The sequence below is a fragment of the Heptranchias perlo genome, chromosome 17, assembly GCF_035084215.1.
Source record: "Heptranchias perlo isolate sHepPer1 chromosome 17, sHepPer1.hap1, whole genome shotgun sequence".
NCBI classification, from domain to species: domain Eukaryota; kingdom Metazoa; phylum Chordata; class Chondrichthyes; order Hexanchiformes; family Hexanchidae; genus Heptranchias; species Heptranchias perlo.
Window position 1 is genome coordinate 7,078,575 of NC_090341.1, and position 27,122 is coordinate 7,105,696.

A 27,122-nucleotide genomic window follows, 5' to 3' on the forward strand; every position below is an offset into this window, starting at 1 on the left:
TGGCCAGGACACCGGGGAGAACTCCCCTGCTCTTCTTCAAAATAGCACCGTGGGATCTTTCACGTCCACCCGAGAGGGCAGACGGGGCCTCGGTTCAACGTCTCATCCGAAAGGCGGCAGCTCCACCGGTGCAGCGCTCCCTCTGTACTGGGCGCTGGAGGATTACCAACTGAGCCACCGCTGACAAGGGAAATCTGGAAGGTATCATTTCTGTGACACGAGCAACAAGTGCCTTTAAATGTAGCAACAATATTCCCGAGGCACTGCGCAGAGGCGGGGGGTATCAGAAGGTTTTAAAACAATGTAAAGAGCAGGAGACCTACCGTCAGCGCGTTTCCACGTGACCTTGTACGCCGTAGCCTGCGGCAGCCCCCTCCACGTTATGATGATCAGGTTATTCCGTGTCTCCAGTATGCGCAGCTCCGTCACACGCCCCACTGATATATCTTAGGTTACGCCAAGTGGAGAAAGAAAGGAAGAAGATATTTCAAGGATTAATTTAATAAGCAAAGTCTGATATTTAACTAGAATGGTATCGGGGATGAGGGGACTTCAATTACGTGGAGAGACCAGAGAAGCTGGGATTGTTCTCCTTAGAGCAGAGAAGGGTAAGGGGAGATTTAATAGGGGTGTTGAAAATTATGAGGGGTTTTGATCGAGTAGATAGAGAGAAACTGTTTCCACTGGCAGGAGGGTCGGTAACCAGAGGACACAGATTTAGGGTAATTGGCAAAAGTACCAATTACCTTAAAGTTGTTATGATCTTGAATGCACTGCCTGAAAGGGCGGTGGAAGCAGATTTAAAAATAACTTTCAAAATGGAATTGGATGAATATTTGAAGGAGAAAAATTTGCAGGGCAACAGGGAAAGAGCTGGGGGAGTGGGACTAATTGGATAGCTCTTTCAAAGAGCAGGCACAGGCCCAATGGGCCAAATGGCCTCCTTCTGTGCTGTATGATTCTATGATTAACCCACAGTCACGATAATTATTGTGGTCTTTCTCTAATATTCGGTCTAAGCAATGGACGGGGCTTTCTTAAAAAATACATTGTGATATCTGATAAATACATAATTAGCACGGCGTTATTATCCTCAATATGAATTGTGTACGAGCTTCATTCTAAAATATTCCCATCCTGTCAAACAGTTTGATAAGCAATAAGCACTTTGCAATATTTAAACCTCAGCCTATCTCATCACAGCCCTTGGTGCCTGTGGAACTGTAGAATCATAGAATCATAGAAGTTTACAACATGGAAACAGGCCCTTCGGCCCAACATGTCCATGTCGCCCAGTTTATACCACTAAGCTAGTCCCAATTGCCTGCACTTATAGAATCATAGAAGTTTACTGTGCCCCAGCAAGATTCAACACATTGAGAAGAGAAAACTGGTCGAAAACAGCGTCTGACAGGCTAACGTTTCAGATTCTGATGGAGAAATACAAACGGAATGTTAATCGACCTCTTTCTTTCAGATTGCCAGCATTCGGCATTTTGTTGATTTAGAAGTTTCTGCCGTCAGAGAGTGTGCGACCATGTAAATAGCTCGCCGAGGGCCTCTGGTGGTCCACCTGTTACATTACAGTAACGGGTCGGCTTCTGACACTTAACGCGGGGGGGGGGGCCTAAATTCGATAGCGCCCGATAACGGGCGCGAACGTTCGAAAGCGTTAGCCTCGCGCGCCAGGAGATAGGGTTCCGAGGACCGCCCCAAATTCCTCCTCGAGCCTCATTGGAATAACGATATGGAAATGCAAAAAAGGCTTATTGAGAACCGGAGCAACGTGGCCAATTACAGTGTAGCTGCCGAATTTACTCATTCAGTTACCATCAGGCTCCGAGGCCCAAAAATGAGTTTACAGCACCTGAGACAAGACCACCTCGGTCTCCCACAACAAATCTTGAATTCAACACAGTAAACGTGTAGGAAGGAGGAAGAGCAAGTAGGACAGTGCATTTGCAGCTTAGAATCATAGAATGGTTACAGCACAGAAGGGGGCCATTCCACCCATCGAGACCGTGCCGGCTCTTTGTAAAAGCAATCCAGCTAGTCCCACTCCCCCGCTCTCTCCCCGTAGCCCTACAAATTTTTTCCCTTCAAGTATTTATCCATTTCCTTTTTGAAAGCCACGATTGAATCTGCTTCCACCGCCCTTTCAGGCAGCGCATTCCAGATCGTAAAAACTCGCTGCGTAAAAAAGTTTTTCCTCATGTCGCCTTTGGTTCTTTTGCCAATCACCATAAGCCTGTGTCCTCTGGTTCTCGACTCTTCCGCCAATGGGAACAGTTTCTCTTTATTTACTTTATCTAAACCCTTCACGATTTTGAACACCTCTATCAAATCTCCTCTCAACCTTCTCTGTCCCAAGGAGAACAACCCCAGCTTCTCCAGTCTCTCCACATAACTGAAGTCCCTCATCCCTGGAACCATACTAATAAATCTTTTCTGCACCCTCCCCAAGGCCTTCACATCCTTCTTAAAGTGCGGTGCCCAGAATTGGACACAATACTCCAATTAGGGGACGCAAGAGTGTCTACCATGGTCTTAGCAAGAGCAAGTTCAGAGTTAGCACGCTGCTAGTATCATGTCTTACCTGTTCTTACAACGATGCTAACAGAATTTCCTTCTCTGCTTCCAGAAAGTGGTGACACTTTGAAGTAGTATGTTCCCCCTTGTTGCACTCGGTCAATGTCGAATGTGGTTGTATCATGTGACACAATTCTGGTAGTCTCATAACCTGAACAGAAGAAGAACCGGTTAAATATACAGTGTTCCTCGATCCTTTAATCCGACCTTCTCCTGAATGCAGTGAGTTGCTGAGGTACAGTTGCAGGATGCCAACCGACCTCTGGTACCTTCACGTGTGAGTCTGGAAGTAGGCAATGGTTGTCTGCAGGCTATTCAGCTACGTGGGGAGCACCACACAAAACTCCAATCCTCTCCTCACCCAACGTCTTACACGCAGGGTTACACAACCCCTAGTAACCAGTCCAACAGGAGGTCACCGGCCATCATCCTGCCCAGGGCTGTTGCGTTGCTCGGGTTGGAGAAGAGTTGGAGGTGGCGTACCCAAGACTCAGTGCCGGATCCACGCTATATATAGATTTGGACTTGGATGTAGGGAAACTTGCTCAAAAGTGAGGAGGACTGTAAAAGACTTCAGGAAGGCATGGATAGGTAATTGGATTGGGCGTACAGGTGGCAGATGCAATTTAATGTGGATAAGGGTGAGGCGATCCATCTCGGGAGAAAAAAGGACTGGGAGCATACACTCAATGAAAAGGCACTGAAGGGTGTGCATGAACCGAGAGACCGTTACACAGGGGGTTGCTGGAGTGTGGAACACTTTGCCACAGAGAGTGGTTGAGGCAGTGACCATTGCGCCTATTAAGGAAAAATTAGATAAATATTTGAAGCAGAGGAAGATAGAGGACTATGGGGAGAGAGTGGAACAGTGGGATTAGTTTTGGATTGCTCTAGCAAAGAGCCGGCACAGACATGACGGGCCAAATGGCCTCATTCTGTGCTGTAAACTTTCTATGGTTCCGTGTTTTGTATCTGACACTTGTTGTAATGTATTAATGCATGGGGTTGATCGAGGTGGTAGAGGGGGTAGAGCTAGGTATCATCGACATACATGTGGAAGCTGACCTCATATCACCAAGGGGCAGCATGTAGATGATGAAGAGGTGGGGGAGAGGCCAAGGCCAAACCCCACAGCCAGGCAAGCTGTGAAGAGAGAATGTTTGTGTATTTGGCATAAGGTGACCTCTCAGAGATGTGGCTGAGTTGTAACTGAAAATCTTGTATTTCCCCAATGTAGGCAATGCCTCTTGCATTATGGAGATCCATACTGCAGGCTTCATTACAATGCACGCAGTTCTGTCTGCCTACCGATATTATCTTGTCTGCTCCACCAACATTATTTTGTCTGCTCTACCAGTGTTACTTTGTTTGCTCTACCAATATTATTTTGTCTGCTCGACCAATATTATTTTGACTGCTCGACCAATATTATTTTGTCTGCTCTACCAATATTATTTTGTCTGCTCTACCAATATTATTTTGTCTGCTCTACCAATATTATTTTGTCTGCTCTACCAATGTTAGTTTGTCTGCTCTACCAATGTTAGTTTGTCTGCTCTACCAATGTTATTTTGTCTGCTCTACCAGTGTTAATTTGTCTACTCTATCAATATTACTTTGTCTGCTCTATCAATATTATTTTGTCTGCTCAACCAATATTATTTTGTCTGCTCTACTAATATTATTTTGTCTGCTTCACCAATGCTATTTTGTCTACTTTATCAATGTTATTTTGTCTGCTCTACCAGTGTTATTTTGTCTGTTCTACCAGTGTTATTTCATGCCCCCTAGCAATGATTTTATCCCCCCGGTGAGCCGCTATAACATACCATTATGAGTTTTCCACACGATTTTATATGCTGTTGCTCCGGACACTCCAGTCCAGCTGATCCGGATCCGGTTGCCTGTTGTTTCTACTGCTCTCAGATTTACGACAGTGCCCAGAGGGATTTCTTTTTCCACTAATCATAGAACAGAATGATGATGACAATAAAAAAAAATTACCATTTGTTCCCCCCTCCCTTTCTCACAAAGACCACTGGCCCCCTTTTAAGCATCTCATTGACTGTCTTATTGAACTACTGCATGACAACTTAACAGATGTCTTTTATACTATGTGTGGACAGAACATTGATCCAGATGTGTCTGAACGCACATGGGAATTGGCAGTTTAAACACAACGCACTGCCAACTGAGGGCAGCAGGGAGTCCATGTGACACAGTGCCCTGTGCTCCCCACTCCCACCTCAAGGTATGTTACAGTAATGACACCAGCAACAGAGCAACTATCAGGCACATCCATTACAACACATGTTCCCTCCTCCACAAAACAGACCATGTAAATTATATCTTGCCCTTCCTCTGACCAGCAATAGGAAACCTGAATGAATAAATTAATGAATCTGAGCACACTTGGGGCAGGCGGTCCTGTGTCCTGGTTTTGTGAGTGATCAGCCACACAGTTTAATTAAAAGCTCCTTTTCGCTCCACCCCCCTCACTCAAAAGCTTCACTGACCCATTTTCTCGCCCAGTGTCAGAGGCAACCAGAGGATATAACACAAGATGGTAACGAGTCGGAGAATTGCGAGTAACCGTAGTTTCAGAGTGAATGCTCTCAGGATCATGAATCGCACACTCATGTTGCTTTATGTCACTAATGTTTGTTGGGGGAGAGTAACATTTCACTATAATAAGGATGTTGAAGATCTGTGGCCAAAAGAGCTCAGTATTCCACGTCCTTTGATCATTTTTTGTCCATTTTTTTGGACACTAAGGGAATCAAGAGATAAGGGGAAAGGGCAGGAAAGTGGAGTTGAGGTAGAAGATCAGCCATGATCTTATTCAGTGACGGAGCAGGCTCGAGGGGCCGTATCGCCTACTCCTGCTCCTATTTCTTACGTTCTTATTATTTTCTTATAACTAACTACTTTGCCAATAGTCCAGAGGCTACAAGCTCCACGACTGCCCTTGTAACTCCTGTCATCATATCCCTCTCTCATCCTCCCCACCTCTCCGTCCAAAACACAACCCATTCCTTCCCGGGCCTGTTCCACAGTAGTCTCCTCTCCCATTCCTCTCATCCCCCCACAAGTGACGTAAAAAGGAGATGTTTCGTTTTGGGTAATTCTTGACATCCATTCAAAGTTTAAGACGTTCCGATGCATAAGAACATAAGAAATAGGAGCAGGAGTAGGCCATCCGGCCCCTCGAGCCTGCTCCGCCATTCAACAAGATCATGTCTGATCTTCTACCTCAACGCCATTTTCCTGCACCATCCCCATATCCCTTGATGCCTTTAATATCTAGAAATCTATCGATCTCTGTTTTGAATGACTGAGCCTCCATGGCCCTCTGGGATAGAGAATTCCAAAGATTCACCACCCTCTGAGTGAAGAAATTTCTCCTCATCTCAGTCCTAAATGGCCTACCCTTTATTCTGAGACTGTGACCCCTGGTTCTAGACTCCCAGCCAGGGGAAACATCCTCCCTGCATCTACCCTATCGAGCCCTGTAAGAATTTTGTATGTTTCAATGAGATCACCTCTCATTCTTCTAAACTCTAGAGAATACAGGCCCAGTCTACTCAATCTCTCCTCATACGACAATCCCGCCATCCCAGGAATCAGTCCAGTGAACCTTCGTTGCACTCCCTCTATGACAAGTATATCCATTCTTAAGTAAGGAGAACAAAATTGTACACAGTACTCCACTGATACTTCAGGAATGCCTCCGATAGTAAGCATGGCATTAGGGATACGTCCAAAGTGCGAAAAAGGGAGCATGTGTCACTCCAGAGGCACCGAAACATCGCCTGGTGAGGTGGTTTCACTCCCTGCCTCCGGAGGCCAAGCGTTGCAGACGGCAAATGTAAGCGGTCAGCTCCGGCGGCGCAACCAATCGCTGGCCGCCATTTCTCCTGGTCAAGGGGCTAATTGAGGTCGCAGGTCCAGTAGGGCGTTGTTCGTTTTCTTGGGCTGCAGGGGGACCTCCTCTGACAGATATTTGAAGCCACAGGCATGACATGGAAGCAACTTTGTGCGTGTGTCCATTCAGGCCGATCCAGTGAGGCCCAGGGCTAGCACGGAATGCACCGTGGGAGATCGCAGGTCGGTAGCCAACCCCCCCACCCCCTCCATGATTTTCCGCCGGTTAAAATTACTCACCTGCTGCGCACCGGCGACGCAGCTCCCTGCCCCTGGCTGGGAGTACAGGATCGACCCCTGTTGTTTCCCAGTCAGGTCAGCACTCTGAAGTCTAACTCCGAAGCATTGCCAAGGGCAAACCCAGAGCGCCAGCAACCAACACGCGTCGCGCAAACACGCGTGCAACAGAGCTCACTGTATAGGCGTGACATTTCTTTCATTACCCAAACCAGCCGCGATACTGTCGTGCTGGCGTCAGCAATTCGGGGTCAAAAGGATCAGCTGTCGTCGCGGGCCATCTGCGCAATCGCCTTTTCGAAACCCCACGCGATTTTCCCCTGACGTTGCAAGGGTTTCCTTCTGGACGTACCTGTCTTTGACATGGTCGCTGGGGTTGCGACTTCCCTGCCATTGTACAGAGTGTAGAGAGTTATGGCATACTCGGTGCCAGGAGAAAGGTTGGTAATGTCATAGCTGTTGGAGGTGCCTGGGAGCACAGCTCTGTGGGATTGCGTCTGTTCGACTGTTAAAAGCAAAAAGATTATTTTAAAATTTTTTTTTTACAGGCCACGGATTTACAAATGGAGTTACAAGCCAACATTTAAGAGTCAAATTCTGCGCTTCACGTTGTCTTTTCTTGGTGAATTTTGAGCTGATCGGGGCGAAGGATGTCCGTGTTGGGGGAAAACAGGATACTATCCCATTTCACCACCAGTGCCAGCAGCAAGCACATCGGAGGAGAGCTCACTTACTCCGCCCCAATAAGCACCTCAGGCCCAACCTCAGGAAGCTCCCCTTACTATACAAGCGTGATATTCCTCCTATTACCCACACCAGCCCATCAGCTGGCCTCTCTGTGCGAGATTGCCAATTGGTGGCAGTTTTAACCACTGGCAGTAAAACGATACCGGGATGTTGGTCTTTATTTACAATAGGCAGCATCATTCGATTTGTAATCCTACAGCAAATTAAATCCAATTCTACACAGAAAATGTAAAGGACAGTGGGTGATGTAGTTGATTCCGCACTGGCCTTTCAGTTCTGGGTTTTAAACCAAGCCAGACTAATAGGATGAAATGGAGACTTTCATCCCATTAGACTGGGCTGGAATTAAACCCAAAACCCCAAAGGTGAAGATGCTTTTTAATTTTTTTTAAAATCGGGATATGGGCGACACTGGCAATTCCTGCATTTATTGCCCATCCCTAGTTGCCCTAAATCATTGATTCAGTGGCAGCACTCTCCTCGAGTCGAAAGGGCATAGATTTAAGGCATACTCCAAAGACTCAAGCACATAATCTAGGCTGATGGTCCAGTGCAGTACTGAGGGAGTGCAGTACGGTCAGAGGTGCCGTCTTTCAGATGAGATATTAAACCGAGGTCCTGCCCTCCTCTCGGGTGGCTGTAAAAGATCCCTATTCGAAGAAGAGCAGGGAAGCTGTCCCGGTCAACATTTATTCCTCAATCAACACCATGAGAAACAGGTAACCTGGTCAATTATCTCATTGCTGTTTGTGGGCTCTTGCTGTGCACAAATTGGCTGCCACATTTGCCTAAAGTACAATAATGACTACATTTCAAAAAGTACTTCATTGGCTGTGAAGCAATTTGGGACGTCCTGAGAATGTGAAAGAGGCTATATAAATGTAAGTTCTTTCTTTACTTCAGAGAGCAGTAAGAGTCAATTATGAATCAAGTGCAGACTAGGCCAGGTAAGGGGTGAGCAAGCTCCCTTCCCTGAAGGACATGAATGAATCCAGCTGGGTTTTTCCAACAATCCAGCAGTTTTCATTGGCATCTTTTCTGCTGTTAGCCCACTTCTACTGTCTAGACTTATTGTATTCAATCTCACAATTTGCCATGGTGGGATTAGAACTCATAACCTCTAAGGTTACTCGTCCATTACCACAACCACTGCACTACCATGGCAAGTCTCACCCACTGCACCATCCAGTCTACTCTGCATCTTCTTTGCAGAGCTGGATTCCATTTCGTGCATACTATAGGATTGCAGATGGAATGACACTGGCTATTGTAAATGTAGACCAACACCCTGGTATCATTTATCAGTGGCAATGAGTGCCCACATTCAGTCCCCATACCAGTGATCAGACCCACTCACATGGTCCCATTCACCCTTTCCCCGGCCGTTCCGACACATAGTTTTGAGAAGTTTTACCTGTAGCTTTCCTCCACTCTATCCTGTATCCGCTGGCTTCATGCTCAAGGTTCCATGTCACACGGATTGCGGTGGGACTAATCGCGAGTGTCCTTAAAACCAAACCTTCTCCCACATCTCATGGAGAACGGGGGGGGGGAAAGAAACTGTTAGGGCTATGTCAAGTAAACGCGGTAAAATCTGAATAACATTAGGTCCACCCCAAACTCCCAAAACTTTTCAACCCATGTCCTTTCCTGCGCTTAATCCCGAAAGCCCATCACCTCTGTCATCGCTGACTTCTGCTAGGTTCCCTTCCCCATGCCAATGAAAACTCTTGTCCTCATTTACAAATCCTCATGCTTTATATTGCCTCTGCAACCTTCTCCAGGTCTACACACTCTCTTGTCCTTCTGACTCTGGTCTACATGCGCTCCCCATCTCGCCAACCCCCCCCAACTCCACGATGGGTGGCACAGCCTTCAGCCATTACACCCCTGCACTCTGATCTTAGAGATGTGCACTTCCAGCTTGGAGCCTCACCCACCGGGAGCACTCATCAGGAAATAGTCAGCAAACTCACATCTCTCCACCCCACCCAGCAATTTTCAAATCCATAGATGATAATCAGGAGGGGGCACACCTGCAAGTTCCTGATATGTGCTCTTAGTGCCTGAGACTGCATGCCAGGAGTGCGTGTGTAAAAATTTGTATGTAATAAAATTTCACATTTTGTACCCACACTGACTTTTCTGGTCGAATTATCAACAGGAGGAAGATCATCCCTATTGTTATGAAAATACTCCCATTCTCTCCTATTGTATCGAATTCAAAGGACCAATCTCTATTCCCATTCACAAAAGCAAAATATTGCGGATGCTGGAAGTTCAAAACAAAAACAGAAAATGCTGGAAACACTCAGCAGGTCAGACAGCATCTGTGGAGAAAGAAAGAGAGTTAACCTTTCAGGTCGATGACCTTCCAGTTCTGATGAAAGGTCATCGACCTGAAACGCTGACTCTGATTTTATTTCCCGTTCCACTCACTCCTATTGTATCGAATTCCAAAGGACCAAAGTCTACGTCATTCGCTTCAATTCTGTAAAATTCCATTGGTGCAAACCCCATCCCGTTCCCTTGCATTGCATAGAATTCCAACGTTCACCTCCATTATACAGAATTCCACTGCCCCAAGCCCATCCCATTCGGTCGCATTCACATTTGTTTCTGTGTAACACACACGGTTATTGTTGGGCATTCTCCATTGTCTTTGTTTAGACTGAATTCCTAAGCGAGTGAGATACATACAGTGGAGAGACTGGAGAAGCTGGGATTGTTCTCCTTACAGCAGAGAAGGTTAAGAGGAGATTTGATAGAGGTGTTCAAAATCATGAATGGCTTTGATAGAGTAAATAAGGAGAAGCTGTGGCGGAAGGGTCGGTAACCAGAGGATTTAAGGTAATTGGCAACAGAACCAGAGGCGAGATAAGGAGAATTTTTTTTTTTAAACACAGCGAGTTGTTATGATCTGGAATGCACTGCCTGAAAGGGTGGTCAAATGTAAGGAGTCTTACAACACCAGGTTATAGTCCAACAGCTTTATTTGAAATCACAAGCTTTCAGAGCTTTGCTCCTTCGTCAGGTGAGTGTAGGACGACTATATATGCTGTACCTGTAGGTGACTATATATGCTGTACCTTTATGGAATCCTCCTACACTCACCTGACGAAGGAGGAAAGCTCCGAAAGCTTGTGATTTCAAATAAAGCTGTTGGACTATAACCTGGTGTTGTACGACTCCTTACATTTGTCCACCCCAGTCCATCACCGGCATCTCCACATCATGAAAGGGCGGTGGAAGCAGATTCAATAGTAACTTTCAAAAGGGAATTGGATAAATACTTGAAGGGGAGAAACTTGCAGGGGAAAGAGCAGGAGGAGTGGGACTAAGTGGATAGCTCTTTCAAAGAGTAAGCTGTATCATTCTATAATTCGATGATTCTAAATCTGAGAACGATAGATTTTTGCTAACCAAAGGCATTAAGGGACATGGAGCCGAGGCAGGTAACTGGAGTTAAGATACAGATCTGCCATGGTCTCACTGAATGGTGTAACAGGCCCACTCCTGTTCCTATGTTCCTATGAAATGGATTGTAATTTCTGCATTGATTTTTAATCTGCAGTTTATTATCGTTTATTGAGCTCCAAGCAGATCATTTTTTGGCAGAGCAGTTTTCTGTTAGTCAGGGCTCATGTGCAATAACCACGCAAAGATAACAAAAAAAGCTTTTGCGGTTACTTTGAAAGAAAATTGAGTACTCAGAGATTGAAAAGCATTTAGATGAATTGGTTACACACAGTAAAAAGCCTGAAGGGTAACGTAATTGTAAGCTCTGAATACACGAGTGGCCCCAATTTTAACTCCGGGTGGGTTTTGGCGGGCAGGTGAGCTGGAAATTCAACCCTTGCAGCAAGAAACAGGCCCGTGGCAGACTCTTCCTGGCAAACTCCTCCACCTACTGATTGCCCACTGTAAAGAAATATTCCCTGGCACATGTCCTAAATTTGCCCTTCGCGTCCTCCGAACGACATGGAGGCAGAGTCTGAAGAGACTCCACTGTTACCAGGGAACAACGAGAACACTCAGAGAAACGGGAGTCACCAATCACAGCATGTCTTTAATACATTGACTTGCCTTGTGCCTAAGGCCACAGCTTGTCCTGCTGCCCTGAAAATAGATTGGGGGGAAGGGGACATTTTTGTTTGCATGAGCACTCTGCCGGACAACGACGGTCATTTTAATCTAACCCGCCCTTCGGGAAACCAACAGGATCTAGTGCAAAGTTGCTTTTACACCCCATCTGATTTTACTCTCCATTAAAGTCAATGGAGAAAGAAGGAAAAGAACGATTTGCATTTATATAGCGCCTTTCATCATCTCAGGATATCCCCAGGTGCTTTACAGCCAATGGGGTAATCTTGAAGTGTAGGCACTGTTGTAATGTAGGGAAATGCTGCAGCCAATTAGTGTTTCCTCCATTACAACAGTGACTACACTTCAAAAGTACCTCATTGGCTGTAAAGCACTTTGGGATATCCGGAGATGGTGAAAGGCGCTATATAAATGCAAGTTCTTTCTTTTATCTTTTAATGTGGGATCACATACAGGTTTTCAAAATAGTAAAACAGTAAAAAAATTGAACGGGTAAATGAAGATTGTTTTAACCAGTTGGTGAACTGGTAACAAGGGGGCAAAGGATTATCACTGGAGAAAAGGCGGGGAAAGTTAAAAGAAACGGGGTAGCATGAAGAAGAATTTCTCGCCATTTACAATTGGGGGAATCGATCCTGGACACAGTGCATGGAGGCAAATCGGGGCGGGGGGTGGAATCGTGTGCTCATAAAGGCCCCCCCCCCCCCATTAAGGTCGTTCAAGGGTGTAAAGGGAATATTACAAGTATTTGAAAAAAAATGTAAAAGGATACCCAGGAAATGGGATGGCAATGGATAGCTCCAGTTGAGTAGTTAGTGTCAGTTGAAGGCTAATGAGCAAAAAGGCCCTCCGTCCTGTTGGAAGGATGGACGGGTCAGGGAGGATTCAAGCAAGAGCACATGGAGATATGGTGCACACACAATTTTAATTACGCTGCCTGGCAACGAAACAGTTAGAACTAAAATGCTGCGCCTAGCTTAGCTGCGGTAGTGCTAGGTGATGTCTTTGAAAGAATTTAGTAAGAATGCTTTGTTGAGATAAGTGTCTATTGTGTGCCTGGGTTACACCCGGAAATGGGCGAGTTGGAACTGGGATGCGGTCCAGCTCCAAAAGCAAACTATTTTTACTCGCCACCCGTTCTTAGGGGTTAAAATTACCCCCGTGACCGCAGTTGAAATTCCAGTCGCAGAATTCTGCGAAAAGATCTCACTGAAATAAACACAGGATCGGCTACATCTTTCACACTGTGAAAAGAAAAAGCAGATCTATAAACATGCTAATTGCCTTTCTCTTCAGTTAAAAGGGCTGAAGCTGTTACCCTGCACAACCAGGCCCTTTGGCGCATTAATTAATTCGCTGCACAAGGCAACATTTCACTCACTTGGCACTGGGCCTCGTCGGGCCTTTATGACTCCTCTCCCATGCCGTAAGCTTACTCATAACCCCTTTTAATACCAATTCCTTTTAGTTGTCTTTTTTTTAAAAAAAAATTTGTGTTCTCCCTTTTCTCCTCTGAAGGTGCGGACTCCTCGCCGGGCCTTCCGATCCCTCGTCCCGAACGGTCGTCCTTAACGCGTGATCCTAGGGAGCGAGTGCCAGCGCACTCTTCGGCCGTGGGTGGCATCACGGCCAAACCTGATTCTGCCCTCGCCTGACAGCCCCGTCCCACCATGGGTCGTTGATCTGAGGCAGAAACCCCTGGCTGATTACTTCCCCCCCCCTCCCTCGCCCCGGGAGCACAGCTACCCCCAGCTGAGCTCACCAAGTGGAGGCCAATCATAGAATCTTACAGCACAGAATGAGGCCACTCGGCCCATCGTTTCTGTGCCAGCTCTTTGAAAGAGCTATTCAATTACTCCCTCTCCCCCTGCTCTTTCCCCATTGCCCTGCAAATGTTTCCTTTTCAAGTATTTAGACAATTCCCTTTTGAAAGTTACTACTGAATCTGCTTCCACCACCCTTTCAGGCAGTTCATTCCAGATCATTACAAATTGCGGCGTAAAACAATTTCTCCTCATCTCCCCTCTGGTTCTTTTGCCAATTACCTTAAATCCGTGTCCTCTGGTTACTGACCTCCTGCCAATGGAAACAGTTTCTCCCTATCTACTCTATCAAAACCCCTCAAAATTTTGACCACCTCTATTAAATCTCCCCCTAACCTTCTCTGCTCTAAAAAGAACAATCCCAGCTTCTCTAATTTCTCTGAAGTCCTTCATCCCTGGTACCATTCTAGTAAATCTCCTCCGCACCCTCTCCAAGGCCTTGACATCCTTCCTAAAGTGCAGTACCGAGAATTGAACACAATACTCCAGCTGAGGCCTAACCATTGTTTTATAAAGGTTCAGCATAACTTCCTTGCTTTTGCACTCTATGCCTCTGTTTATAAAGCCAAGGATCCTGTATGCCTTTTTAACAGCCTTCTCAACCTGTCCTGTCCTTCAAAGATTTGAGTACGTGCACCCCCAGGTTTCTCTGTTCCTGCACCCTCATGTCGCCTCTGGTTCTTTTGCCGATTACCTTAAATCTGTGTCCTCTGGTTACTGACCCTTCTGCCACTGGAAACAGTTTCTCCTTATTTACTCTCTCAAAACCCTTCATGATTTTGAACACCTCTATCAAATCTCCCCGTAACCTTCTCTGCTCTAAGGAGAACAATCCCAGCTTCTCCAGTCTCTCCACGTAACTGAAGTCCCTCATCCCTGGTACCATTCCAGTAAATCTCCTCTGCACCCTCTCCCTAAGGCCTCGGCATCTTTCCTAAAATGCGGTGTCCAGGATTGGCCACAATACTCCAGCTGGGGCCTAACCAGTGTTTTATAAAGGTTTAGAATAACTTCCTTGCTTTTGTACTCTATGCCTCTATTTATAAAGCTGAGGAACCCTGTGTCTTTTTAACAACCTTGTCAACTTATCCTGCCCCAACTTCAAAGATTTGTGCACATACACCCCCAGGTCGCTCTGCTCCTGCACCCCCTTTAAAATTGTACCATTTAGTTTATATTGCCTCTCCTCATTCTTCCTATCAAAATGAATCACATTTCAACCCTGGGACCTTCCTGGCTTGTATGGCTGGACAGAACACAGGGTGGTGCATGTAACTATAGAGCTTTTGGGGATCCTGGCCCCGGAAATTCCGGGGACAGGGTCGTTGGTTTAGGAGGGGTGGGTCACCAGCGTCCGCAAGGGTCCATCAGCCCCAGCCATCCCGGTTCCAGCTGATCCACCTCTCCAAGGCAGAATGGTGTCCTCCACAGGCCCAACTTTGACAAAGTAATTCTCTTTTCTTTTAAGCTGCTCAGCTCTCATTGGAACCGGCCTGAGTTTCGATCGATAACCTTACTCTAGTAAAGGTCTGGGGCGTTTAGAAGGTACTCATGCTGAGGCCTTTCAAGCACATACAGTAGGGTTGCCAACCCTCCAGGATTGTCCTGGAGTCTCCGGGATTTAAATATTAATCTCCTGGGCACCCTCCAAGGCCAATTTAGAGACAGAAGGTTTTTATTGTGCATGTAGTTATATGATAGCTGATGTGGGAGTGTTTGATGTTGACACTGGATGACAAAAATGCTCCACTGTCCAGCACTAACCACCCTCACCCCAGCTGTGGATTGTAAGCAGCACTCCCAAATTTGTGTGGAGAAGGCAGTGCGCCATGAGGGGAGCGTGGGGGGCAGGGCAGTTGGAAGCGGGAGGTCATGGGATGAAACCTCCACGAGTACATCCAACCTGAGTTGGCAACTCCTTGCGTGAAGGGAGGAATTTCCCAAGGAAATATGGGGGATCCCCCTTGACAGGCCCCCTTGAAAGGGGGGGGAAATGGGCAGAATTGAAAGGTCAGGTTCAAATGGGCTGGAATCCTGGCAGATCCCGGATCTGGACCATCATATTCCAAGCCTCTCCCCTGGGTGTAAATGCGGCTTACGCCCTCTCCAGCCTCAGGAATTTCAGGATCTTGGTTTTTGACTGGCCGTTTGGATAGCCACAGTATTTTCTGAAGAAAAAACCAGACCAATGACCAAGCAGTGTGTTTTGTTTCCACTTTGCAAGGCATGGATACTGATCACTGTTCAAACTTTGATCATTTTACTGCCAAACCTTGAAGCTGTTTAATCAGAGGATCAGAGAATCATAGACTCTTACAGCACAGAAGGAGGCCATTCGGCCCTTCGTGCCTGTGCCGGCTCTTTGGAAGAGCTATCCAATTAGTTCCACTCCCCCTGCTCTTTCTCCATAGCCCTGCAAATTTTTCCTTTTCAAACATATATCTGATTCCCTTTTGAAAGTTGCTATTGAATCTGCTTCCACCACCCTTTCAGGCAGCGCATTCCCGATCATAACAATTCACTGCCTAAAAAAAATTCTCCTCATCTCGCCTTTGGTTCTTTTGGCAATTATCTTAAATCTGTGTCCTCTGCTTACCAACCTGTCTACCAGTGGAAACCGTTTCTCCTTATCCACTCTATCAAAACCCTTCATCATTGACAGACCTGTACCAACACATTTGTCAGTTCACTGTAACCTGTTTTCCAATGAGAAATCAAATTGAAAGGCCAAGACTGATGGAGCAGGCTGCAAAGAGTAGAAAGAAGCCAAGGTAAATCAAAGATTATAAGAATGTAGGATAGCGTAGGGTAATTTTGAAACTTTGGGACCATTCCATTGAACTACAATGATTTCTTTCAATCCGATCATTACCATTCCTCTCCTCAAGAAATGCACCCTAAATCTCTCCACTCTCCCCAACTACCGTCCTATATCAAACATTTCCGTCCTCTGGATGGCGATGTCGTCTTGCAACTATGTTCCCACCTCTATTAGAGTTCCTTATCCCAGCCCATCCGATCCGGCTTCTGCCCCATCCACAGGACCGAGAACGCACTGGGTCAAAGTCACAATGGTCACCCTGTGCATCTATGACCATTGCTTCCCCCATCTCTCCTCATCCTTCTCAAACCCTCTGCCTCTTTTGGCACAGTCCAACACTCCATCCTCCCTCAACGCCTCTCCTCTGCAGTGTAGGAGGAAGCGACTTCTGAGGCAAGGTCGACGGTGCCATCGTTTCAAGATCCTTGGTGAAGAATGAAAGAGGTCCACCTCTTGCCCCGAGGGACTGGCCGAGACCGGGAACTCACAGCGCGGGATATCACCAGCACCAACTTGTATACAATGTGTTGGTCCAGCACTGGGGCCAGTATTGGTTGTCCAAGCCAGTCAAAGTTGTGCTGAGGAAGCTGCAGTCTCACAGGTACAAATGGGCAGATGCAAGTCAAACACATCCAAATAAGTCTGAGAAGTGACACGACGGTACTGAGGACGAGAAGCGTGGACTTGTGATGAATGTGGCTGCAATTCCCACTCCGCTCAGCTTCCAATCTGTACAGTGCTGAGTGAGGAGATGCAGAACGTAGGAACAGGAATAGGCCATTCAGCCCCTCGAGCCTGCTCTGCCATTCAATTAGATCATGGCTGATCTGTATCTCAAACTCCATTTACCCGCCTTGATTCTGTAACCCTTAATACCCTTACCTAAAAAAAAATCTATCAATCTCAGTTTTTAAATTTTCAATTGAGCCCCAGCCTCAACAACTTTTCTGGGGGGAGAGAGTTCCAGATTTCCACTCCTCTTTGTGTGAAGAAGTGCTTCCTGTCATCCCCCCTGAACGGCCTTGTTCTGCCCCCTTGTTCTGGACTCCCCCCACCAGAGGAAATAGTTGCTCTCTATCTACCCCATCAAATCCTTTAATCATTTTAAACACTCTTACCAGTGCACTGTGGGTGGCGTGCCTTTAACGTGTCCCCCGAAGTTGTTGACATGAGACTTGCTCCAAATTGAGATTCGGGCCTTACTTCCATAAACCGGGCCCGCTCTAGATGCCAAACGGGCCTCCCAATGCAGCTCTCCGGGGTTGGGAGGGCCTCCACAAGATCGGCTGGCTTGGGCATGGCAGGTGGTTCGCGGGAGGTCGGGGACGAGCCCTGGCCGGCTGTGGCCCGCAAGATTCCAGGGATGAGGGACTTTAGTTACGTGGATAGACTGGAGAAGCTGGGGTTGTTCTCCTTGGAACAGGGACGGTTGCGAGGAGATTTGATAGAGGTATTCAAAATCATGAAGGGTCTAGACAGTAGATAGAGAGAAACTGTTCCCATTGGTGGAAGGATCAAGAACCAGAGGACATAGATTTAAAGTGATTGGCAAAAGAACCAAAGGTGACATGAGGAAAAACTTTCTTACGCAGCGAGTGGTTATGATCTGGAATGCACTGCCTGAGGGGGTGGTGGAGGCAGATTCAATCCTGGCTTTCAAAAGGGAATTGGATAAGTACTCGAAAGGGCTACAGAGAAAGGGCAGGGGAGTGGGACTAGCTGGATTGCTGTTGCATAGAGCCAGCATGGACTCGATGGGCCGAATGGCCTCCTTCCGTGTTGTAACCTTAAATCTATGTCCTCCGGTTCTTGATCCTTCCATCAATGAGAACAATTTCTCTCAATCTGTACCCTTCAAATCTCCTTGCAACCGTCTTCATGATTCTAAGAGCGGAGCCCCCAAGGTGGAATCTCCCTGAAAGTAGAGAGGCAAAACAAAAAAAGGAGGGAGAGTCACCTCCAGCCGGCCCCTGGGTTGTCAGCCGCCTGAGACCACACCAACCACCTGCCCTTTGTCGGCAGCTTGAGCACCAAGACCAGGTGGGTCAAAGAGGAAAAGGGGGGGTGTCGTTTACAGAAAGAGAAAATTACAGTCAACGTATTCATGGAAAACACCAAAGAACCAGAGATATCCTGAACCAGCCCAAAGTCAAATAGCTCGAGATCTGGAGGTGGCTTGGGAGCTGACCTCGTTAACTGCCAATAAAACGACTGAGGCCCTGCTGATAGACAGCAGTAAATGGTGTGTTTGGCTGAACCCCTCTGCTGCAATCACCCGCCCTACTTCCCGCTTGGCATCCAAGTCGAGCGCTTTCAGGCCATTTTGTTACACGAAAGGCGCTACGTAAATGTTGTCGAGTTGGGGGTCTATGTAAGTTTTCGTTCCGTAGGCGGTCGCGTCTGGTACCTGTTCTCACTCTGGCAGTCACAGTAGGTCCCTCTGTTCTTCCGTATAAGGTCATTATGGTTACCGTGTAATCGGTGTCTGGGAGAAGGCCCTGGATATGGTAAAATTCAGTGGTGGGTTCAAGAGTGACGGTCAGGGCATCCCTTCCTAATGAGAAACAGATAAAGCAAGGAGTGTCAAAAAAAAAGTTTATCAACAAACATTGCCACTATTGTGCACAGAACGACAAAAAAAAAACAGAGAAAAATAAAAAGAATGAAATAGAAGTATCACAGGAGGAGAGCGTTCAGATTCACCCAGAGATGGCGCCCTGACCTCAGTAGTTGGCAAAATTGCCCTGCACTCAGGAGGAGCGAGGGGGGCAGGGGGGAAATCAGCTGGGTTTCCTACTTCCTGACTGTTATCCTGTGATCCTAACAGGAAAATAGTGAAAACAGGATTGGGCAGTAATCACACCCCTCACATTCGAACAGCCTGTCCAGCGCTCATGAAGAACTTGCATTTATATAGCGCCTTTAACGTAGTAAAACATCCCAAGGCGCTTCGCAGGGGCGATAATCAAACAAAATTTGACAGTGAGCCACGTAAGACGATATTAAGACAGGTGACCAAAAGCTTGGTCAAAGAGGTAGGTTTTAAGGAGCATCTTAAAGGAAGAGAGAGAGGTGGAGAGGTTTAGGGAGGGAATTCCAGAGCTTGGGGCCCAGGCAGCTGAAGACACGGCCGCCAACGGTGGAGCGCTGAAAATCAGGGATGAGCAAGAGGCCAGAATTGGAGGAGCGCAGAGATCTCGGAGGGTTGTAGGGCTGGAGGAGTTTACAGAGATAGGGAGGGGGCGAGGCCAATGAGGGTTTTGAAAACAGTGACGAGAATTTAAAAATCGAGGCTTTGCCAGACCGGGAGCCAATGTAGGTCAGCGAGCGCAGGGGTCGATGGGTTAACGGGACTTGGGGCGAGTTACAGCTCCCGCGTGAGGCAAATTCGGTGAAGTGCCAAAGGGTGACCTACACCGTGGAACTGTACCCCGGCTGGAAGGGGGAAAATTGGCGGGAATGTAGCTGCCATTGAATCCCACCGGTGTGACTGACCAGAGACGATGAAGGAGACGCGGCCTTTGTTTAACAGGACAAAAGGGCCTGTATTCTGAGTACAAAGGTTTTGCTTCCCTTGTGCGAGAAGGAGCTGGAGGAGCAACATTCCAGTTTTAAAACTCAACGATGGCCTGAATAGGCCTCTCTGGATTTTGTGCCAACTCTAGGCTCACGCAGCCTTTCATCAAACAATGAAGCTTTGGTATTCTGGGCTCAGATTGCTATTTTTAAACTGGAAAGTAAAGACTCGAAAGTTCTAAGTCTCAATGCTCAAAAAGCAGAAGCATTATTTCCTCTCCGTTGGCATTTTTTGTGTCATTTTATCCTCCTCACAAATGTGTAACTTGGTTAAAGGGAATTCTTTGGTGTTTAACAGGCTGATCAAAGTGGCCCACTTCAGGCAGAATTTCCACTCCCCCCCTCCCCCCACCTCCACCCCACTCCCGTCCGTCCGATTTTATACCCCCTCCTATCCTGGTGGAGCTGAGTCTGGCGTGGGTACGTTACCCAACTGGCATCCTTCATCGGTGAAGCGCAGACAGCAAGTGCCGGTGGGCTATTCGACCACATGGGCATCGCCGGCATGCCCTAATCCCATTGCTTTCCAGCCGGGCTCACTGGATAATGATCAGGAGCTGGGCAACCAGGTCTGACCGTTTTCTCTGAGCCGCTTGATTAACAAAGAGGAGGAGGATTTTCTCTTCGGTACCTGGGTCTCGTCGGATATTCTCACCTGTAGATGGGCCCCATTTCAGTCGGTAGCCTGAAGCTCCAATCACCCCTCTCCACGTGACTCGCGTGCTCTGCGGAGTCACGTTTTGAACGGTCAGTTGCTGTACCGATTCGAGAGGCACTGAAAGCACAAAGCAGGTTTGATTTTATTTTACTTTCTGGCCACCTGGGTCCTACTGTCTAGAATTCCCTCCCTAAACTCCTCCGCTTTTCCACCTCTCTCTCTCCTCCTTTTAAGAACTTCCTCAAAACCCAAGATCTAAGATCCAAGCTTTTGGTCTCCCCTCCTAACCTCTCCCTTCCTGGTTCAGTATTCATCTGCTTTTATGCCCATATGAGCACATCAGTTACCACTACTAGTACTACCACTATTCTTACACTAGGACTATTACTACCACCGATATTAGTATTACTACTACCAGTACTACTACCATTACTATTGCTGCTTATAAAGGAGTTTGATATGGAGATGTTTCCACGTGTGGGGGAGACCAAAATTAGAGGTCATAAATATAAGATAGTCACTAATAAATCCAATAAGGAATTCAGGAGAAACTTCTTTACCCGGAGAGTGGTTAGAATGTGGAATTTGTTACCGCAAGGAGTAGCTGAGGCGAAAAGCATAGATGCCTTTCAGGGGAAGCTAGATAATTACATCAAGGAGGAAGGAATAGAAGGATATGCTGATAGGGTGAGATGGAGTAGGGTGGGAGGAGGCTTGTGTGGAGCATAAACACCAGCATGGACCAGATGGGCCGAATGGCCTGTTTCTGTGCTGTAATTTCGATGTCATTTTATGTAATTCGACTACTACAACAAGAACAAACAACAACACTACATTTCCATAGAGATCGCCAGATGAAGTAAAACGTCTCAGAGTACGTAACAAGATGGACTCCAAGCAGGAAAATGGAGGGAAAATTTAGGAGGTCAACAATGGCAAAGTTACGAGGAGAGATTACACAAATTGGGGTTGTATTCTCTGGAGTTAAGAAGGTTAAGGGGTGATCTGATCGAAGTTTATAAGATATTAAGGGGAACGGATAGGGTGGATAGAGAGAAGCTATTTCCACTGGTTGGGGATTCTAGGAGTAGGGGGCACAGTCTAAAAATTAGAGCCAGACCTTTCAGGAGTGAGATTAGAAAACATTTCTACACACAAAGGGTGGTAGAAGTTTGGAATTCTCTTCCGCAAATGGCAATTGATACTAGCTCAATTGCTAAATTTAAATCTGAGATAGATAGCTTTTTGGCAACCAAAGGTATTGAGGGATATGGGCCAAAGGCAGGTATATGGAGTTAGATCACAGATCAGCCATGATCTTATCAAATGGCAGAGCAGGCACGAGGGGCTGAATGGCCTACTCCTGTTCCTATGTTGCTATGAAAGGTTTGTGAGAGGCTTTTGAAGGCAGGTAGGGAGGTGACAAGGCAAAATGGTTTGGGGAACCAATTTTAGACGGGAGGAGTGTAGCGAGTAAAAAAAATGGGTTGAAAAAAAGCAACTAGATGTATTTCTGGGATTGAGAAATCTGAGAACAAAGGATGGACTTGCTTCCCTTTTCCGAAAAATGATGTTCTCAGTGAATCTGGGACATTCCTGGTCTGAAAGGCCCAGTAACGGAGCATGTGGTGCATTTATTTGCTCACTAACCCACCAGGAGAGTGTCAAGGTGGAGGGGTGACAGTGTAGACAATGACATGCCATAGCGGAGTGGGTCTGAGGCTGAGTGCCTGATCTCAGCCCTGCTGTTGTGAGAGGCAGTGAGAAAAAACGAGGTGCTTCCCACAGGGAGGACAGGCAGGCGGGGAGGGAAAGTCACCCCAGTCTGGGCCACCCTGGGGTAGCCCAAAGTCACCGTCAATACAGCAGCACTGCAGGAGGGCTGGGCGCCATAGATGGCCAGCAGAGATCGCGGGTGAGGAACCCATGCTCGAAGGAAAAAAAAAGAAGGGAATGGGGGAATGTGGCAGAAAAAAAGTATGCACAACACGGGCACTTGACATAATTCAGCAACCAAATCAGATTCTCATTCTAGAAGCTTCCACCAGGTGTCAGCCTTGGCACTTTTTTCCAAGAAAGATTCGGTTCATGATCCCCACACGTCAGGGTGGCGTGGGAGGGGCAATGGGGCTACTTCAGACATCGAACTTATTCAGATTTATAATCAAACTGGTCAAACAAGTCAGTGTAAAGTATCAGGAGAATGCGATTGGTTGTCCACGTGTTCTCTGGTCAATACGGAGTGGCCCCTTTGAAAGAGGCCCATTGAGTCAGAAGTAAGTAGAGCACAAGATTCCATCCAAAACATTTTAGTGCTCATTGCATTTTGAGCACAGAGGCTACCTCACTAAAAGAGTCAGCTCATGTTAAATACCATCCATCTCGTGTTAAGTCCAGACCCTAGCTGCCCTCCTGTGCCCCCTCTTTCCCGCAGGTTTGCCAGCTCTCCATTCTTGAACCACAGTCCAGTTTTTGAGCGTTCTTTCTGGAAACTTGTAAAATGTAAACCAGCCTTCCAAAATTCTCATTTTAAAAACAAAAGTGAGAGTCTTTCCACTCTGATGTTGTTATTAAGTTAGCTATTAATGTTGTCAATTAATTTTCATCAGCAGTAAAGCAAGCCTGGGGTATGGTAATGAAATGGTTATAGTAATAGACTAGTAACCCAGATGTCACAAGTTCCTAATCCCACCATGGTAAATTATGAAATTGAATTCAATAAATCTGGTAAGTGTAGGCCAGCCCCATGAACATAGGAACAGGGGGAGGCCATTCAGCCCCTTGAGCCTGCTCCGCCATTCAATTAGTTCATGAAGCTGTAAAAACCCAATGCCCCGCAGGGAAGGGAACTTGGCTCCTCTACTTGAACTGGCCTACACAGGACTCCAGTCTCAACCAAAATGTTTGACTCTTAATACCCTCTAGGGCAGTAAATGTGGCTTTGCCGGTGGTGCCCACATCTTGAGAACAAATGCTGCCCACCCCAGTCATGCCCCTATGTTGCCCAGTTTTGGGTAGAAGGTGGCAACTCTACACACTCAGTCCTACTGTAAAAACCCTACAGGCTCAACCTCGAATGTTTACTGAGCTTTCTTGATCCTACAAGAGGGATTGGTGTAAACAAAAAAAAATTCTCTCACAACATTGCTAATTTCTACGGGGAGCAACGAGACATGGATTCATACATGGATCTGTGCCGTGCAGATGAAGCCGACAAGCAGAGATGGGTCTCCTTAGGAACATAGGAACAGAAGTTGGCCATTCAGCCCCTCTAGTCTGCTCCACCATTTAATTAAATCACGGCTGATTTACTTGCTTTAGCTCCATATCCCTTGATACCCTTTCCTAACAAAAATCTATCGATCTCAGTCTTGAAAGCTCCAATTGTCCCCCAGCATCCACAGCCTTTTGGGGGAGAGAGTTCCAGATTTCCACTACCCTTTGTGTGAAAAAGTGCTTCCTGACTTCCCTCCTAAATGGCCTGGCTCTTATTTCTCCGTATCTACCCTATTGAATCCTTTTAACATTTCAAACGCCTCAATCAGATCACCCCTCAATCTTCTATAATCAAGGGAAATACAAGCCAAGTTTATGCAATCTATCCTCATAATTTATCCCTCTAAGCCCCTTCTTGCCATAGGGAGGCAGGTGGAGCCAAAGGGGAGGTCAATCAAGCCCCACAATTGCTGTGCATCGCCCGCTATTCAATAGGATCTCCTCATTATAGCTGTGACCCACTTCAAGTGAACTGTTGGAAGGTTATTTTGTGCCTGAAGTGACAACCATCGTTTTGAAGGCATTCTGCTCTTGATTGCTCTCCAGCGAACCCTGCTGGAACGTGTAGGCGAGAACACGAGGAGAACAGGTCCGGACAGGAGGTTCCCCCATCGACCAACGCTAACTGTCCACATTAAGAACACCACGTGGGTGAGGTACTAGACGGCTCCCTGCATCCATGGCATCGTACACGGCACTTGCAGGGGAGAGTATTGCAGGATGGATATGGACTAGGAGAGATAATCTTTAAGAAGAAAAAAAAAAGCACACGGGATCCTTGGCTTTATAGATAGAGGCATCAAGTACAAAATCAAGGAAGTTACGCTAAACCTTTATAAAACACTGGTTAGGCCCCAGCTGGAGTATTGTGGCCAATTCTGGGCACCGCACTTTGGAAAGGATGTCAAGGCCTTGGAGAGCGTGCAGAGGAAATTTACCAGAATGGTACCAGGGATGAGCGAATTCAGTTGTGTGGAGCAAAGAAGGTTAAAGAGAGATTTGACAGAGGTGTTCAAAATTATGAGGGGCAGATAGGGAGAAACTGTTTCCACTGGCAATAGGGTCGGTAACCAGGCGACACAGATTTAAGATAATTGTCAAAAAAGCCAGGGGGGAGATGAGGAGAAATGTTTTTACTAAGCGATTTGTTGTAATCTGGAACGCACTGCCTGAAAGGGTGGTGGAAGCAGATTCAACAGTAACTTTGAAAAGAGAATGGGATACATACGTGAAAAGGAAAGATGTGCAGGGCTAAGAGGAAAGAGCAGGGGAGTGGGACTAATTGGCTAGCTCTTTCGAAGAGCCGGCACAAGCACGATGGGCCAAATGGCCTCCTTCTATGCTGTGTAAGAAAGCTCTATAGGGTGGAAGGAAGCAATTTAACACTGGATGTATCTATATAAAACAGTCACACACACACACACACACACACACACACACACATCACCCTTGATAATCTCGACACACAAATCGTCTTAAAGATAGCAATCACCCACAGACACACTCACACAGTGTTGGGAGGTCCAGCGACAGTTACAGACATCTGAAGCATGTCGAGGGGCTGTCGGGACATGCTCGCCCTCTCTTGGAGGCAGCTGCCGGGGCTGCGGGTACTTACATGTCTTGCCAGAGATTGAGGTCGGCGCTGCTGTGTTGCGCGGGTAGATGGGGTGGATGGTGATGATGTACTCTGTATCCGGTAACAGCTCCTGGAGGTTAAAAGAGGCAGCGTTCGCACTCAGGGTCTTCTCCTCCAGCTGTGTGTCTGCGTCTCCTGTCGGGAGGTGGGGGGGGGGTTTGACAAGCCAGGGAAAAAAAAAAATGAATCGATTTAATGTCATTGTCGGATTGTATTTTAAGGCATTTACTGTAAAACCCAGTATAGAAGTAGTATCTTTCATATATGTTTTTACAACTTACACAGTTGTGTGATTACAGTAAGTTTTATTGGCCTGCCAGATTTCATTTCAATTTTCCATTATTAACCCCTCCTCTTGCTGGGGAACGGGCCACCGCCCATTACCTTGTGCAAGTGGCCGTTCTTCACGTGCAAGCCCAGGCAGCGCCAGCCGGATATTTGACCATGGAAGGCTTCACCGCCAAGCCCGAGCCTATCCCCACCCCCCAACCTCCACGCTTTCCAGCAGGGGTCACTGGGTAGTGATCGGGAGAGGGAACTTAGGAACAGGAGCAGGCCATTCAGCCCCTCGAGCCTGTTCCGCCATTCAATGCGATCATGGCCGATGTGTATCTCAACTCCATCTACCCATCTTGGTTCCGTAACCCTTAATACCCTTAGCCTAACAAAAATAACCCCAGCTGACTTTGCCTGACTCTCGCCCAGAGCCCCGAGTACACCCCATGCCCCCCCAACAATGCTTCCTAACTGAGATCAGCTATCTCAGTGCATTTAGAGGATTGAAAGCGAGGGAGCTTTCTGGTCTGAATGGCTCAGTTCTGCAACAAATATATCAGTTGAGTTATTTGGGGGAGTGGGCTTTTTATTATACACAGCAGATTTGTTTCTTCCTTACTGTAATGTTATTATGCTCATAAAGATAAGGGATGTCAGGGCTGGTGCACTTTTTACTTCTGGTACTGAGTTCCAGGTCAGGATGACTTGCACAGCAAATAAAGCTTTCTATTCTGCCCCAAGAGTGCAGCTAACAGAAGAATATACCCAACTGGTATCAGCTGTGGCTCAGTGGGCAGCATTCTCGCCTCTCAGTTAGAAGGTCATGGGTTCAAGCTCCACCGCCAGAGATTTGAGCACAAAATCCAGGCCAACACTTCAGTGTGGTACTGAGGGACTGCTGCACTATCGGAGAGTGCCGTCTTTTGGACGAGATGTTAAACCAAGGCCCCAAATTTTACATCCGTCTGCCCTCTCGGGTGGACATTAAAGATCCCACGGCACTATTTCGAAGAGGAGCACGGGAATTCTCCCCGGTGTCCCGGCCAGTGTTTATCCCTCAACCAACATCACTAAAACAGATGACCTGGTCATTACCACCTTGCTGTGCGCAAATTGGCTGCCGCATTTCCTGCATTACAACAGTGACTGCACTTCAAAAGTACTTAATTAGCTGTAAAGCGCTTTGGGACGTCCTGAGGTGGTGAAAGGCGCTATATAAATGCAAGTCTTTCTTTTCTTTCTAACTGTACTAACAGTCTCACAGATTCTCTCTGAGAGAGAGCCAATGTTGTCTTTTTGGGAGTTTCTGGGCAGTTTGGTGCTACGGACTGCAGCGGATAAAACCTCAAGAGGTGGATAACTTCAAACGTAATGCTCAAACGGCACCAACCAGGTCGCCCTTATTTAGCACGAGAGAAAAAAAAATAATCGTCTCCCACACGAAGGATCAAA

General features: G+C 46.9%; 1 protein-coding gene across 1 annotated transcript in view; it reads right to left on the bottom strand.

The window, feature by feature from the left end:
- The window catches only part of LOC137334354 (collagen alpha-1(VII) chain-like), a 299,572-nt gene that overhangs the window by 211,804 nt on the left and 60,646 nt on the right, over window positions 1–27,122 (bottom strand). The window contains exons 10-17 of the mRNA XM_067999062.1: window positions 25,374–25,529; window positions 20,477–20,596; window positions 18,653–18,799; window positions 8,912–9,028; window positions 7,103–7,255; window positions 4,419–4,550; window positions 2,597–2,740; window positions 324–446 (exon numbers count right to left, since the gene is read on the bottom strand). Of these exons, the coding sequence (XP_067855163.1) occupies window positions 324–446; window positions 2,597–2,740; window positions 4,419–4,550; window positions 7,103–7,255; window positions 8,912–9,028; window positions 18,653–18,799; window positions 20,477–20,596; window positions 25,374–25,529 (1,092 nt within the window). The remainder of the gene's footprint in view (window positions 1–323; window positions 447–2,596; window positions 2,741–4,418; window positions 4,551–7,102; window positions 7,256–8,911; window positions 9,029–18,652; window positions 18,800–20,476; window positions 20,597–25,373; window positions 25,530–27,122) is intronic.